Below are 16,053 nucleotides of genomic sequence, written 5' to 3' on the forward strand. Positions count from 1 at the left end.
AGCCTCTCCTGAGTTGGAGTCTGTGTGTACGGCACCCAACTGTCCAAGTTATGCTCTTATAGTTGGGGTAGTCTAGTCATTCATTAGTTATGAAACCATAGGGATGTCCCCTGATGCAATGACTAATTCCTTTTCACTTCTCTGTTCATTTTCGTCCATGTATAAATAAATGACAGTATTGGCATCATTAATGTATTTCTCCTCTTTCTGCTGGTCATCCTGGATAAAAGCTGTGTTGCACGTTGATCTGTCTTTCCTGTCCTCTCCACCCCAACCAGTCGGGGCAGATGGAAGCCCTCCCTGAGCCGGGCTCTGCTGGAGGTTTTGTCTTCCTGTTAAAAGGGAGTTTTTCTTCCAACTGTCGCCTCATGCATGCTCTGGATGGAGGATTGGATCAAAGTAAGGATTTAATGCTACTATTGGTTTCTCTCTTATTGGCTATTTGTTACAAACTGGCTTGAATTGATGTGTCTGTAAAGTGTCCTGAGATGACATTGTTGTGAAGTGGCGCTATACAAATAAAACAAAAGCTAAACACAGTTCTTATAAACCGGACAGAAGTGGATTATTTTTAATTGGAATGCAATGAGTTGTGCCTTCAAATAACTTCAAAAACATTCATTGTGAATTGGCATGATACAGCTAAAACTAATTTGAGCTGAAATTATTTTTTTAAGTTTAATTTACAACAGACAACATGCTTTAAAATAATGAAAGTTGAGATATATGTATTGCAATCATATGATAATGCAATGCCTGAATATAAATAATTAAAACATGCCCAGAGAATAAAGAATAGACTGTGTTTAGATAACAAAAAATGGAAAAATAAAACAATACATGACATAAAAAGGAGTGCAGCTAATGATCTAGGATGATATGAATTACTTCAATCAGAAATAAAGACAATAGAGATAATTTGTCACAATACACTGATGAAACACATTTGCAACTGGAGAAAAGAGCAGAACAGAACCATGGAAACACATTCCCAGCATCATAACAGATTCAGCTTTTTTCCATTTGATTTTAGCTTGATGTTGATTTCTCTGAAATAACTGAATATATTGCGAGCTCAGAGAAACTATCAGACACAGATTGCATAATCCAGCTCAGAGATGGGTGGGAAGTGCTCACAGTTTCTCTGCTCGCTCATATCAGTGACCAGAAACATACGTGGATAGACACCTTGCACCTGAACAGTTTATGTACAGTCTACAACACTGGTGCTAAAGCAAGGCAAAAAATCTTACAGAATCTTGTTTGGGAAGCGGAATCTGTTGAGCCGCTTCGTCCCATCTCCGAACATGTCTATTCTCTCTGAAGGAGTAAAGCTTGCAAAATCTTCTAATAGCAGCAGGTCAGCCATGATAGGTAATCAATTTAAAGCAAGTTCTGACACAAATGAGGCTACATATCCATTTTAAATTAAACCCAATCACTATTTTAATTCTGTTGATAAGACAAAAAACTATATGACATCAGTAAGTTAGCAAACCTCTGCGTGCAGAATTTCATTAAATATGCACAGATGTGTGTAAGTGTGCCTGATAAATGAAGACCATTGTCTGTGGGCTTCATGTGATCCTATTCCTCTTTACATGTTTGGGTTCTTTTAAGTTTAATTTGATTTTATGGTTCTTTACATGTCCTCTCATGTTCTTGCTGTTTTTGAGGCTCTGCATATTAGTTTTCTGTTGACGTTGCTTTCTGCTTTCCTCACTCAAGTATTCCTTGTTTCTACTTTCCACACTTGTATAGCATTAGTCACCATTTCTCTCAGTATGTACATCAGATTGTCCTCTGTTCCTTATTGTACATGTTCATCTGTGTGTTATGGCTCAAGTCCAGCTTAGCTCCTTCTTGGTTGGCCTTAATAAAGAAAAAGGGATACCTGCCACTGCTGAGTTGTTGTGGCTGCTGTGACAAACCTCAAATGAAAGTGTGAGCTTTTAGATTTGAGGGAAAGAAAGTTACTTTGAAGCGTTAACACACGTTTTCAAAGCCTTGTAACCAGCAGCTGAAAATGCAAAGGAAAGATCTGGTGATGCAGAGGGAGGGCTCAGCAGAGCTTTAAGAATATTTGACTGATAGTCGGACACGCAGAGATCTGTTTCCCTCTGCACAGTGAGAGCCATGATGCTGCAACTACATCACGCCAGAATGACAGAGGAGATCTGTAGGCTTCATTTCTAAAGCTAAAATGTGGGAGTGACATACCGAAATCTTAGCTTCTGGAAAGCTTGAACAAAAGACTGAAATCAGATGCAGGAACAGATGTTAGGAAAGAATCGTGTAAAACATGGAGTGAAAACTGAAAAAGTGCTTAAGAAAAAGCAGTTTCTGGTAACTTCACATAACTGAAGGTTAATTTCAAGGTTAGTACAACATTTTCTTCCTTTTGTCTTTTGTGCTGGACAGTGTCAAAGCAAGCTGAATGATGGATCTGGCTGCCTTTTTGTGTTGAACATACTTGCTTTGCCAAAGCAATGGCTCCTCTTGATACTTATGTATTTTATGTTATTTATCTATTTGTTTATTAATAATGAATCTGACATAAGCTACAAATGTAGAGAGAGAGAAACCAGAGGAGAAAGTGGAAAGAGAACAAAATGAGATTAAGGAACAGTTGCTATTTACATTACTTGAATATAGTAAAAAAAAAAAATTAAAAAAAGTGCACCATTTCTTAACACTTATTGGCATGTTTTTCTCCAACACAGCAGTGATTTTGGAAATTTATTTTTTAAAGAGACATGACCTTTTATTTAAAGTGGAACTATTATGTGCATTTCAGGCTAATTTATTTTTATTTCTGAGACCAGAAGGGCTGGGATTGATCGAGGTATTGTCACAAATCGCTTTATTTACTTCAGACCGACCCTCTCCGTAGGCTGTCAGATCAGCCTGTGGGCAAAATGAGTGGATTGAGACTCTTCCGCATTAAGCCCCGCCTCCCGCCACTGCACTACATCGGGAGCGCGCACCGCACCTGCTTTCGCCGTTGTCAGGGGATGTGGGTTCTTTGGGACATTTTTCAGGTTCCACCAGAGGGAGCCGGAGGAACCATTTTCTGGAGGGTGTTTTCAACACAGGTGTGCAGACCTGCACACCTGTGGAGAATTAGAGATCATCTACCAGCACTATATCTGCAGCTGATTGCCAGTCCTTCGTCGCTTGAGCGTTGAGCCTCTGTGGTAAAACCTAAGCCCTCCAGCGAATTCCTGTATCCTCTAACCTTTGAGAAACTTTACAAATTCTTGTTTTTTCCCAGAGACACTCCTTTGTGGACTCTCCCGAGCTACCTGTGATTTCCCTCCCAGCAGCCAATCATCTCCAGCAACCACTCCCTACCAATAACCTGGCATTCTCTTCACTGGCTATCCTCCGGATCCGATCAGCTTGTCGCTGCCTATCCGCCCTCCACCGAAAGGACCCTCACTGGCACCCACTGCCAACATCCATCCTCTCGGACCTCCTGACACCACCCGAATTCACGGCAACTCTGAAACAAATTGCTTGATCGTGCATGTGGGTCCAACATCTTCACACCATGACAGCCGTCATTGTAACGTCTCATAAACAGAAGGATTAGACTCATATGAACTCAATTTAAAAAAAACAAAACAAAATACAATGTCAACACATAGCATACAGCCCTACATGTTGGAACCTGAATCAGACCCTGAAAACGAAGTGGAAAACAGCAACCCACAGCAACGAATGCAGCAGGATGTCTCTCTTTGGTAAACTCACCAGCCATCGTTGGAAATAACTTTATCCCACGTTTTCCACCCGCCTGATGTATTTGTACATGCCCTTGTTAACCAGTAGAAGGTAACCAATCACCGAACCTTATCCCCCGGGACGTCACGAGGATTTCCAAGTAGAAAAAACTCTCTAAAACGATGCGTTTTTTGTTGCCATGAAAACCAAACGGAGAGCGTGCTGGAACTCAAACGTGTGTTTAGGTGATAAAAAACAGTGCCGTTCACATGTCTGATGAGGATTCAACACTGTAACACTGTAGAAAGCTCAGAAAACTTGAAGTACCATAATAGCACCCCTTTAATAAAATGAACTGGGTTTTTAACATATTTTCTAGTCTTGCACTAAAGTCCATTTATAAAAGAACCTGAGCAAAAAAATTCTATCTAAGACAGAGTTCCACCTTGTAAATTTTCCTTTTCAGAACTGCAGCACAAAAAGGGGTTTAAACACTCACACACAAACACACACACACACACACACACACACACACACACACACACACACACACACACACACACAAAAAAAAACAACAACCATGAAACAAAATTTGCTGTCAGGCTTTACAGCAGTGGTTGAAGGAGTCACAACATCTCATTCTGTCAACCAAATAATGGCTTGACAAAACCATTCAGGCACTGAGGGATTGTGTCAGTTTTTGTAATGAATGGGGTGCTGCAGAAAAACAGACCTGTGACTGAAATCACTGATAGCTTGACCTTAATCTAGATTGAATGGGGGAGAGGGATAGACACGCATAACGCTGTCTGGTCATGAATTCATCCCAACTTTTATTACATAAAGCTTTTTAACATTTAGCATGTATTTAGGCTACAAATTATTAAAATTATATCATGTGCAGAACTAACTTACTTAAAAATGAGGCATTTTTTCTGTCAGTGGTTGAATTATTACTTTCTAGTTGTATTTATATCAATAAAAAAACTGGTTTTGAGTCTTTTTTTAAATGAGAACTCAGGTCAGCAGAGTAAAGTCAGAGATGCATTGTGTCAACATGCTGACCTTCAATTGTGTGAGAAATTTCAACACACTGCCAACTGGTGTTGTTAAAGAAGAGATCTGCTCAAAAGTAGACACAGAAATATCAGAAGTTTCTATCAAAAGGTGAAAAGAAAATCTAAGCAGAACTTTTTGGTCAGAGTTCTGAAATTTCAAGCATTTGGATTGTTTTCTTCTTTTCTTGTTCCTTCGCTGCTCAGCTCTGCCTCAAGAAATCTTTAACGAAAAGTCAAGGCTGAACACTGAATTCCGCATGGCGTGCTGTGTGCCTCAGCGAACAAGTCGAAGCCTGGATTATTCATGTTTCTCTCTTTTCTTTAATGCTTGAGCCCAAAGCAGACCTTAAAGTCTTCTTATCAGATTTTGTGGGATGCTTTGGGCTTCTTGTCACTGAAGAATAACAGTGAAGTAGCTTCCTAACAATCACACCTCTTCCAATCCCTTGATGATACCTTTTCATACACTCTGATGACAGAGCTCCGCTGTAATACGCTGTGCAGCTGCGCTTCATCATTGTTACCCTCCCTGATTCACATAAAGCTCTAATCCTGAACATAAGAAATACAAAGAACACTCTGTCACTGATTATAGGCCTGAAACCAGACAAACCGAACATCACTCTAGTGCTGTGTGCACATAGGCAGTTGAGGGTCTATTTATAACCTCTTTGGTCTTTACAGAGTTCAGGTTATGAGAGGAAATATAATGTTGTGTATAAACCTGCATGTAACATGATGCTCCAAGGTGAGTTCTGCATCCATTACATCATCACCAAGGAAATGAATAAAGCCAGCAACCCTCAAGCTCTGCCTTTAAGGGTTACCACATGTCGGCAAGAATCAATTTCTGTCAGTATCCATAAAGGTGTGTTCTAGTGAAGGGCGGACAACCTTCACTAGAACACACAGCTGAAACACACTAGTTTCACCTTGATGTATCTTTGGTGTGGATAACTACTCGCTTCATGTAAAATGGCCCCATGCTTTATTGCTTCTGCATGTTCTTGTGCACCAATTATAACTATTACAGGTGTGACTTTTCACATGGTGGATGTGGAAGGTTTTGCACTAAATGATGGTCTGCAATTGGTAATAAATAAATATTGTGCAAGTCAAAGCAGAAAAAGGAGTTTCAGTTGTATTTTTCTCGTATTTTGAATTACAGATGGGATGCTTTGCCTGTTAACGTTTTAGTGACATATAGGGTGATTAGGCACAGGAAGGCAGGGTTCATATAATTGGATATCTTGATCATAGATTTTATGAACACCAAGGACAACCAACTGATGCACCTGGTGTGTAAGATGTGCCTTGTGAAAATGAGACACTTTATTGAGCCACTCTATTGAAGAAGCATGTGAATGGTTTCCACTCTGACCTAAAATCTACAAGTTATTAGTCAAGAGCTGTAAAGGAGATGTAATTATTTACCTTAAAGCTTAAACAGGGTTTCCATCAATCCTGAACTATGAAAATGCAACAAATCAATGGCCTTACAGTTTGTGGTCTTGATGAACTCTGGCTCTCGAAGACAATACAGATTTGCAAGCACTGGAAGATCAAGGATTTTATTTTAATTGGAAGCCATTTAGTTGCCACACTGGAAAGAGGGGGCCAAGTATTTGTACAGCATTATTCTTTTCCCAGAAAAGCACAGATAAGATAAGATAAGATAAGTCATTCATTGTTTTACAGCTCTTCTTAATAATGTGTAATGTGTTCTTTTGAAAATAAAAAAAAATAAAACAGAAGTTTGTTTCTTCAGCAACTCATAAATTCAAACTTTAAGTTCAAATGTCATTTATCATCATCCTGCCTTCTTGTTCATTCAAAACTGGCATTTATTTCTTATCCAAACTACTGGTTTATCATAAACATTTTTTAACCAATATCCAAGTTTTGATTAGTTTTTTTTGTTGGGCCATGCCATTTCTGACTGACAACTTAATGTTAAGTTCAGTAGTATAGGGACCGAGGTAGATTGTCTACTTACCAATAACTACCTGTATTAATATTTATTGATTTTAACCAACAATAATCCTGTTGGAACCATAGTTGGTATTATTTATGGATTACCCACCCCACTGAAAATTTCTTGGATGTGCCACTGAACAAGATCCCAATTCAATGCATACTGGCATTTGATTTTAATTTAAAAAATTTTTTGACTATAAGCACTTTTCCCATTATTTTCTGATGTCTCTGCAGCTTAGTGCAGCACATTGCCAAGAATACAATTAGGAAAACAACAGTGGTTAGAAATGCTCCCATGGTGTGCATGCCTGCAGAGTTAAAAGATGGCTTGAGTGGTTGAAACAACTGGATGAACCGATGAAAACAAAGAATAAACATGCCATGCACATTCTAAACTAGCTGGACTGGCTGAATTTAAAAGGTACAAGGATGCAGTTTGGCTTTTGACTGATGAACATCCAAGACAGGGGTGGACAACTCCGGTCCTCCAGGGCTGCATTCCCTAAAATGTTCATAGTTTCCCTGCTGCAACACACCTGACTTAATAAGCTGACTTGACATCAAACTCTGCACTAGTTTGCTAATAATCACCCATTTCTTTGTGCCAGGTATGTCTGATCCAAGATATGCAGTTTTTCTCAAAACCTTAGTAGATTATTTCACCGGTTGCTAAACATTCAGTTAACTGTACTGAGTCATACACAATATGTTGTATTAAGATGCTGGTCTTAGACCTACAACAAAAAAATGTGCTTTTTATTTTTCTTTTAAAAATGACTGCACAGACATCTTCAGTGTTTGGTTATTTCTGATTAAAATGGGATCTCATGAAAAGTAAACTGGTTCCAGTGCAGAAATTCCCACTTCCAGCTGTTCCACTGATGGAAACGGGTGAAATGCCATTACATCCAGGACTTAGTTGCCCGCGGATTGGTTGGCATGACGCAGGAATGGTTAATAGGAGGACAGGCAGGTGGGGAGTCGTGCGGGCTGATGAGGAGCAGCAGCAGCAGCAGAGGAGGAGGAGGAGGAGGAGGCGCTGACAGTCGAGCCTGAGACGCAGAGGAGACAACAACGCTCCCAGTTTGCTCCTGCAGCAGATCCAACTCTGGCAGTTCCCAACAAGCCTCTCAGAGCCGCCGAGGCATGCAGACTCAGTCTGCAGTGTCCGTCGTTAAGCGACACGCGCGGACAGCTCGCGGATAAATGACTTGAGAAAGTCCGCGGCCGGAGGAAACCGCTGTTCGGGAGATGAACGTGCAGAGGAAGCAGCAACCTGAGCTGATAGAGCGACCCGCCAGCCTGCAGGTTCCAACTTCGGCAAGTAAACTCTCTCATTTCACGTGTTTTCATCCTTCTTTCACCGCGTAAACACACTTAAATCGCGTCAACATTTAGCCTCCAAGTGCGTTTTGGCTCACGCGCAGCTTCACTACAACATTTCAGGAATTGTCTTTTTTAAAATTCTTTTACCACATATAAACAATTTAGAATAGCTAAATATCTGACTTGTGTTTATTATCCTTCCCAAAGCAGAAGGAGAACTGGCACATTTCTGCATGCGTAGAGCCAAAATCACAGGCTTCTAACTTTTCTGAAGGGCGTCTGTCTGAGATGTGAGCGGCTGTTTGGGGCTTAAAGTTAGTCCCAAAATGACGTTTAGCCTTTAAATACGTACCGAGTCAACTAAAAAGGCTAATCTCCTTCTTTCAGATGAACCAAACAGCGTTGGGTTTGTTTAAACGTTGTGTTTTGAAGGTAACATCTGTGTGTAAATTACCTTTAGACAAGTGTGTTATCCTGCTTGGCTTGACTAGTATGTGTTTTACATCTGCAGTCCTTCTTTGTGTCTGTCAGCTTCAGTACTTACCAGGTTACATGCATTTCCTTGGGTTTATGTGGCTGCAGAGAACTGGCCACTGCTACCATTATTTACTGGTGTCAGACATTTGCTCTCTGCTTTCTTTATGTGTAATTTGATGTCGTTTGGCTCTCTGGGCAAGAAAACAAATGATCTAACCTTTTAAACACTCCCATATCACTATGTTGGCTGGAGAATAAACCAGGATGTGTAATTTGTTAACACTGAATCCAGGCTGGTCTAACAGAACAGCGGGGGAAAATACCATAATTTCAATTTCATACTCATTAGCCTGGATTTGTAGTTTCTGCAGCTCAGGTTTCATAGATACCTTTCTATACCCATCGGTCTGTATGGTTTAATTTAATATGTAGCACTTCACTTTAGATTATACCTCTCTGACCCATCCTCTCCTGCATTTGGTTTGCTATCACCTCCACTCCACCAGGTACACAGCACCTCTAATTTCCATGAGCCCCTGGAGTCCTCCATAGCAGGCAATTTGAGATCATAAACTGTTGGATTCTGAAACTGGATATCTAAGCCTCAAGGAGCTCCCAAGTTGGTGACTTCATTTGCTTAGTGTGTGAGCATTTCCACATTTTCCACTCTTACTATTTCCTAATGGGTCCAATTATACAGTAAGTCATGCTGCTGGAATAGATTCTTCCCCCTGGCGGGAAGTTTCAGGGTGTCTAACGCTGCAGAATGTATAGACTGTGTGCATCATTACTGCACATATATATGCAGAGACGAAAGCAATATAGCAAAGACATTTTGACTTACAATAAGATGGGCACATGTGTATTCATAAGGTCTGCATTCCACTCATGGGGAGCTGTTCTACATCTGACCGATATGCACAGAAAATGAGAATGAAGCTCTCATTAATACCCCAGAGATGAGCGCCACATCTAGAAAAGATTGTTTTATATATTGCAAGTATTACTGGTGTCGCAATATTCAGTAATGATATTTTTCTATGATGACTATAAACTCAGATTTGAGGAGACCCTTGTACAATTTTAAATGGCAAAAGATAAAGATTTTAAGATGTGCCAGGGTTTTATACGCTAATTCAAAGAGCATCTGGAAAATATATTTTTTTCTCTGGATTTTGGATTGTCTTGCCAATTTGTGTCTGAGTGTGTCGGCAGGCTTTGTTCCAGGGTCAATGTGCACGTCCTTTGTCAAATTAAGTGAGTGTCACACAACAATCTTGCATTTCAAACCTGACAGGTGTGGACTGAGAGGCTGTCAAATAGATTGGATTAAAGAAGTGGAAACCTGTTTTATTTGTGCTTGGAGCATAATTAGGTGGGTTCTGATGATCAAACTTCTACAAAGTGGCTTGTTATGTGGAGTAGCAGGGGAAGAGGAGGAAATGAGGTCTGACAATGTTCAGCAGTCACAGTAGATGCATTAGATGGTTTCTTCCTGTCTACAAACCAGCAGCTCACTGCCTACAGTACATGTGTGTTTTAGTTTGAGTGTGTTTGAATTGTATGTCAGGCGGTATTAGCGCTGTGATGGACAGGCAGGGTGTTTTCCTGCCACTGCATGCTGGGAGACACTCCATCCCTGACTTAACTCAAGCGGTGCATTTGTTTGAGAATTGAAAAATGTACTCTGCATCTTTGAGGCACAATTCTCTGCTGTTGCAGTGGTTACAGATTTGAGAGCTCATTTGCACCAATATGTACAAATTCTCTGCCACAGGATTTGTCTGGGACCACCTCGGCCTGAAATATTTGTTGGAGTGGATTTTGAAACTTCCCGCCAGCTCAGATCCAACAGCTGCAGCTCAGATCTGAATTCTTCAGCCTCCCCTTCTGCATCTCCATCCACGGCGTGACATTCATCCTTTTCCTGAACCTTGGAAGTTAGAAATTGACAAACAGAAATGGGAAAGAAACATGGCTGTCATTGAAGTTTTGTCATTTTTTTAAAGGGTTCATTTTTGTACCATGTGCCATCAAGCTGTACAATGCCTCTGGGGGATTTAAGTCTTTTTTTAAAAAAACTATTTTGTTATATTTAAGTTTTACTATTCATGCTATTACTTTTTTCTTTGTAGGAGAGTGAGAGTGATGTGTGTGTGTGTGTGTGTGTGTGTGTGCGTGTGTGTTAGCTGCAGAACACTTTCATGCACCATTTGGATAAAGTACCTATTAGCTGCTAATTATCTAGCAAAGTAATTTGGAAAAGGTGGCATTTTTAAAACTTGTATGTGGTCAGCACTGTAAACGTGGAATGCAACAACAAGTTGGGGTTGACTGACAGACCTTTCCTGGGTTCATGACTGGGAAACCAAGATGAGATGATGAGATGTTTTTTTTTTTTTTTTTTTTTTTTTTGCTTGGTAGTTAAACACTTTGAAGATCTATTGTGTGTATTTAACCCAGAAGTTGTTGTTCCCTTTTGGCTTGTTCCTCTGAAGGAGTCGCCACAGCGAATCATCGCACAGGCGAATTGGCACGTTTTACGCTGGATGCCTTTCCAAACTGGCTTGGCCAGTCAGCCATCAGACACCAATCTGAGGACTGCAGGCTGTCCGGTTAAATGACAAGCGGCTCTAACACCTGAGCCACTGCCACTTCTTTTTATTTAACTCAGAAGTGGGCAGAATTGATCCTAAAACTAACCGATCAACACTGGGTTTCCACTGTTGAAAAGATGTGGCGGATCTTAATTCATGTGGTTACCTGCTTAAAATATTTATGTGGAGTTATTTCACTGTAGTTGCTAGTTTCTCGTGTTTTGGTTCACAGACAGCCCTGCGATGAACTGGTGAGCTGTCCAGGGTGTACCCTGCCTTTCGCCGAAGCGGCAACCTCCAGCAGTTAAAAGTGAAGCCTATGCAGAAGTGCATAAAACTGCAGTTCCCCCCTCATCCACTAGGGGCTGCAAAACAGAGCAAATCCCCATAGACTCCCATGTTAAAAAGACCAACTTCACGGCAGAAATAAACATGTTTACATCCTTGTTCAAAGATCCATTTTCGGTTTATAGGTCAGGTTTACCTTCATGACAACTGTGGGGGGAGTGAATTTTTTTCTAACTCGCCCATTTAAAAGTAATTTAATCTCGAAGTTTGGCATATTTAGGGGCGTGTCCTTTTGATTGACAGGTACCAATCTCCGGCTCAGAAGTCAGAAGAACGTAGAACAACCACGGTTTTTAGCCAGTTGACAATGTGGCTTAGCTTTAGCCCGCTTAGCTCCGTTAGCTGGTTAGCTCCCGTTATCTCCGGGTTAGCTTTTAGCTACAGGCAACTCGGAATTCACTCGATGTCAATCATCCACCATGACACTTACAGCCCCCCTCTCAGCTCCACCTCTTTGCCCATATATGTATATTCCGGGTGAGACGACACGCATTTCCCCTGCTAAGATGGCGATGGTAGGAACCGCCCACCGAACTTCAATTCAGCTCTTCAGAAACCTACGGGTGATGTCACGTAGGTGACATGTCTTTATATACCGTCTATGCTTTCGCCTAAACATACCTCGGATAGGCTCCAGCTTCTCCGCGACACTTCACTGGACAAAGCGGTTAGGATAATGGATGGATGGATGGTTCACAGAGATGCTCTTAAATGCCCGGTGCTGAATTTTAGCAAATTTTGACACCCCCTAACAAAGGCTAACCATCCAGTAAAAGTTCAGTATTGACTCTTGTCTTATCTGTGATCCTTTGTCTCTCTGCCTCGCTTCTTCTCTCATTGTTCCTTATATACCAAGTAGAGTACTTCGTTCGCAGACTGCAGGCTTACTTGTGGTTCCTAGAGTCTCAAAGAGCCGAGCAGGAGGCAGAGCCTTTGGTTATCAGGCCCCTCACTTATGGAATAAGCTCCCAGTTAGTGTTAGGGAAGCAGACACCCTCCCCACCTTTAAGACTAGGCTGAAGACTTATCTTTTTGATAAGTCCTATAGCTAGGGATGGCTAGCATCCCTTAGTTATGCTGCTATAGGTTTAGACTGCTGAGGGACATTTCCTGATACACTGAGCTTCTTTCTTTTTCTCTTTATCTCTCTCTTTTATCCCCCCCCCCATAACAGTGTTGCATCATTAACATGTATGTCTCCTGTCTCAGCAGGTCTCCCTGGCCGGGAGTAGCAGTTCCTGTTGTCTGTTGTCTTTCTGTCCTCTTCCCCCCCACACAGCAGAGGCAGATGGCTGCCTGTCCCTGAGCCGGGTTCTGCCGGAGGTTTCCTTCCTGTTAAAAGGGAGTTTTTTCCTTCCCACTGTTGCCAGTGTGCTTGCTCAGGATGGGAGATTGAGTTGGACTCAACTCAATCTGTTGGTTTCCTTATATAGGCTGTTATGAATTGGCTTTCATTATGTTTTCCTCTCTGTCTGTAAAGCATCTTGAGATGGCATTGCCGTGATTTGATGCTATATAAATAAGTTGAATTGAAATGCTGCTCTGACACAGGGAGAAAAAGGACTGTGTGGTTTTTCAGCCTCGGGACGCTGAAGGACATCGAGTTTTGAGTATGAAGTGTTGCTTTAAGAATGAGCTTGTAAACTACATAGTTCAATGTTCAGTCAGTGAACATCACACAGATTTTTGAGAAAATTATTAATCTGCACTGCAACTTTTCTTTGCCAAAACTTTTAGATTTTTTTTTTTTAAAAATTTTTTTTATCTCAAAATATAATTTCCAACCTCCTTTATTGGGGGAACTGCACATCTGCCAGCACCCCCTCCCACCCTTTTTTTAAAAAAAAAATTTTTTTTTTAGTTCCACTAATAAGGTTGGATTTCCATTACCATTTTTCAGCTTTTTAATTAGCTGGATGTTTTTTTTTCTTTTTTTTCTGCTGCTCAACTTTCCTCATTTATTCCTAAAATATCTGAACTGGGACCTAAAACAAACACTGACTCTTCTGCAGCAAAGTAAGTCTATTTATCACTTGTGGAAATGGTAGTGTTGGTGGGATAACACACTCTACCCTTTTTAGTTCAGGTCTGAAATGAGTGCTTGAAGTAAAACGTGGTCCTTTTTTTTTTCTTTTTAAAAAAAAAAAAAAAATTTTTATTACAAGGTCCTACATTTGAGAACTACAACCCCAGGTTCGCATCACCATATGACGTATAACGTGCCACTGTTTTTATCTAAACCAAGAAGTACTAGCAGATTGTGGAAGAATTAATGACGCAGCAGGATGCAGTAGCTTGTAGAGTCATCTTTAAGCAGTGATAATTGGATTGAAACCTTTTCAGTATGATTTCTAATGTGTCACATGGTTGTGGAGGAATTCTGGTCCAGTCTGCTGTACAATAGTTTTTTTTTCAAACTTTATTAGTTTAGCACAATTGAGGGGGGTAAAAAACAACATAAGTACAGAATGATCCATCACACAGCTGCAGTGAGTCCAGGACGCTGCTGCTCACTAAGGGCACATTCACATTTTATGTTGAAATCCAGTCTGTTTGCTCTAGAAGTCTGCTTTGTTGGGAGAATTGCGAACGTGCAAACCAACTCTGGTTCAGATCTAAGTAGCAGATTTGTTTCACATATAACCACAGATCACGGTCCAGTAAGTGCATTGTAGGTTCAGAGCACGGTATTGTGGATAAATGCAACACACAACGGCACTTGTGGGATGGCAGGTGGCTCTGGCCAGAAAAATTGGCTCACAGTTGGACATGGAAGAAGTCTGTAAAAGTTCTGGTTAGAAATTTGGTCAACCCAAAACTGCCAGGCTCTGATGCAGCTTTGGTTCTGTTTTTACTGTTAAATGGAAGAGACACAAGGGGCTCTGTATTAACCAATAGATAAGAGTTTTCTTCTTTGTGTGTCTCGCCTTCTCCTTCAGCAATATTTGATACAGCAACATTTCTGACAGGGAGTGGAGTATCTTTTAAAATGTTTAAAAGGTCCAACTTAGTATGAGTACAGCATGAATGCAAATTCTCTCTGAAAGAATGTTTTGCCCCAAATTAAGTCCACAGTGTACCAAGCGTAGTGGACTATTATGCTGTGAATATGCTCCAACACCAAGACTGGCCTCACTGGCTTTTTTTTATTTTTATTTTTTTAAATTCTTATTTATTTATGGATTTTATTTGTCGGAAGAAATTACTTCTAAATCTCTGTTAGTTTAAAAAGCACTGAATAGTTTGAGGCCAAAATACCCTCAAGATCCCCTTGTTTATGAACCAAACTGGTCCCACTGGTCATTGGGGTCAAGTTTACTTTGTATCCAGAGTCAGAACTAAACATGGAGAGGCAGCATTCAGTATTTATTGCTCCTCCTGGTGGAAAATCTCATAAAACTTTGTCTTTTTAATGTACTTGGAAGTGCTTTCTCAACACCCAGCTGTGATGCCTTTTTTGATTATTTATATGAAGAACTTTTATCTTGAACATTTGCTTTTCATTTGAACTTGCCTTGGGTTGCTTTGGGCTTGTTTGTTTGCTCCTCCTTTACCTTCCTTGACATGCAGTATGAGCTGTTTGTGCTGATAAGTGGTTTTCTTCAGACATGCTGATGTGCATTGTGACCAAATGTCTTCACTTTGGTCTCTCGTCCAAAGGACTTCCCTGTAGTGGGTGTACTGACTAACAACCCAACTTAAAGGATACTTGGGCTGCAATGTTTTGCCAACTTTTGAAACCAATTTATGTATGTAATATAAGTATTAATGAGGCTTTTGGATATGTTTGGTCTTCCATTGTTTCTGCATTTTGGCTATATATTTTTTTTTTTTTTATTTCTATAACCTTTACTTTTTCTTCCTTTTTTTGAATATCACTACACATTGTTCCAACAGTCCCCCCACACCTAGAGATGTCTGGTATGTTTTTAAATGTGAAGAAAATCTTGCTGAAACACATGACTTTCTAAAGCCCTGGCAATTATTAATCACGGTGAACAGATGCCACATGCACTTTTAAAGAGAATATTCCCTCACAGAAAAAGGAGAAGACATTTGTTGACTCAGCAGGTGTATTGGATAAGAAAAGTTGATCTAAACAACATAATTTAAATCTGTCCTGAAACCCAGACTCTCACACCATTATGATCCATTATCTTTTGATTTGCCACCTGACATTTGAGTTTTGTTTTTGTCTGTCACAAATGTGTTTCCACTGTAATGGGTGCAGAAAAAGCAGAAATTGGTGTGTTCGCCAATTTAAAAAAAAAAAAAAAAAAAAAATCACCAGACTCTTAGAAGTGTGTGTGTGTGTGTGTGTGTGTGTGTGTGTGTGTGTGTGTGTGTGTTCCAATGAAGCCATCAATGAGCATCCACAGTAACTTGGGTTTAATACAAACTAAGTACCATTGCACCATTAGTATTTGGGCATTGTGAAGTCTATTAAGACTTGCTGGAACAGAAAAGTGTCCTAGTTACTATATTTAGGAGGAGCCTTAGGTAGAAATGGGCTTTATTAAGATATATTCGTTTTTGTGGCATCT

General features: G+C 40.4%; 1 protein-coding gene across 1 annotated transcript in view; it reads left to right on the forward strand.

The window, feature by feature from the left end:
* Nucleotides 1-8,012: 8,012 nt before the first annotated feature.
* sntg2 (syntrophin, gamma 2) overlaps nucleotides 8,013-16,053 on the forward strand; it is a gene marked incomplete at both ends in the record, with an annotated part of 123,905 nt that continues 115,864 nt past the window's right edge. Inside the window, one exon of the mRNA XM_079262502.1 lies at nucleotides 8,013-8,081. Coding sequence (XP_079118628.1) covers nucleotides 8,013-8,081 — 69 coding nt within the window. The remainder of the gene's footprint in view (nucleotides 8,082-16,053) is intronic.

Source organism: Telmatherina bonti, assembly GCF_933228915.1.
Source record: "Telmatherina bonti genome assembly, chromosome: 22".
Taxonomy (NCBI): domain Eukaryota; kingdom Metazoa; phylum Chordata; class Actinopteri; order Atheriniformes; family Telmatherinidae; genus Telmatherina; species Telmatherina bonti.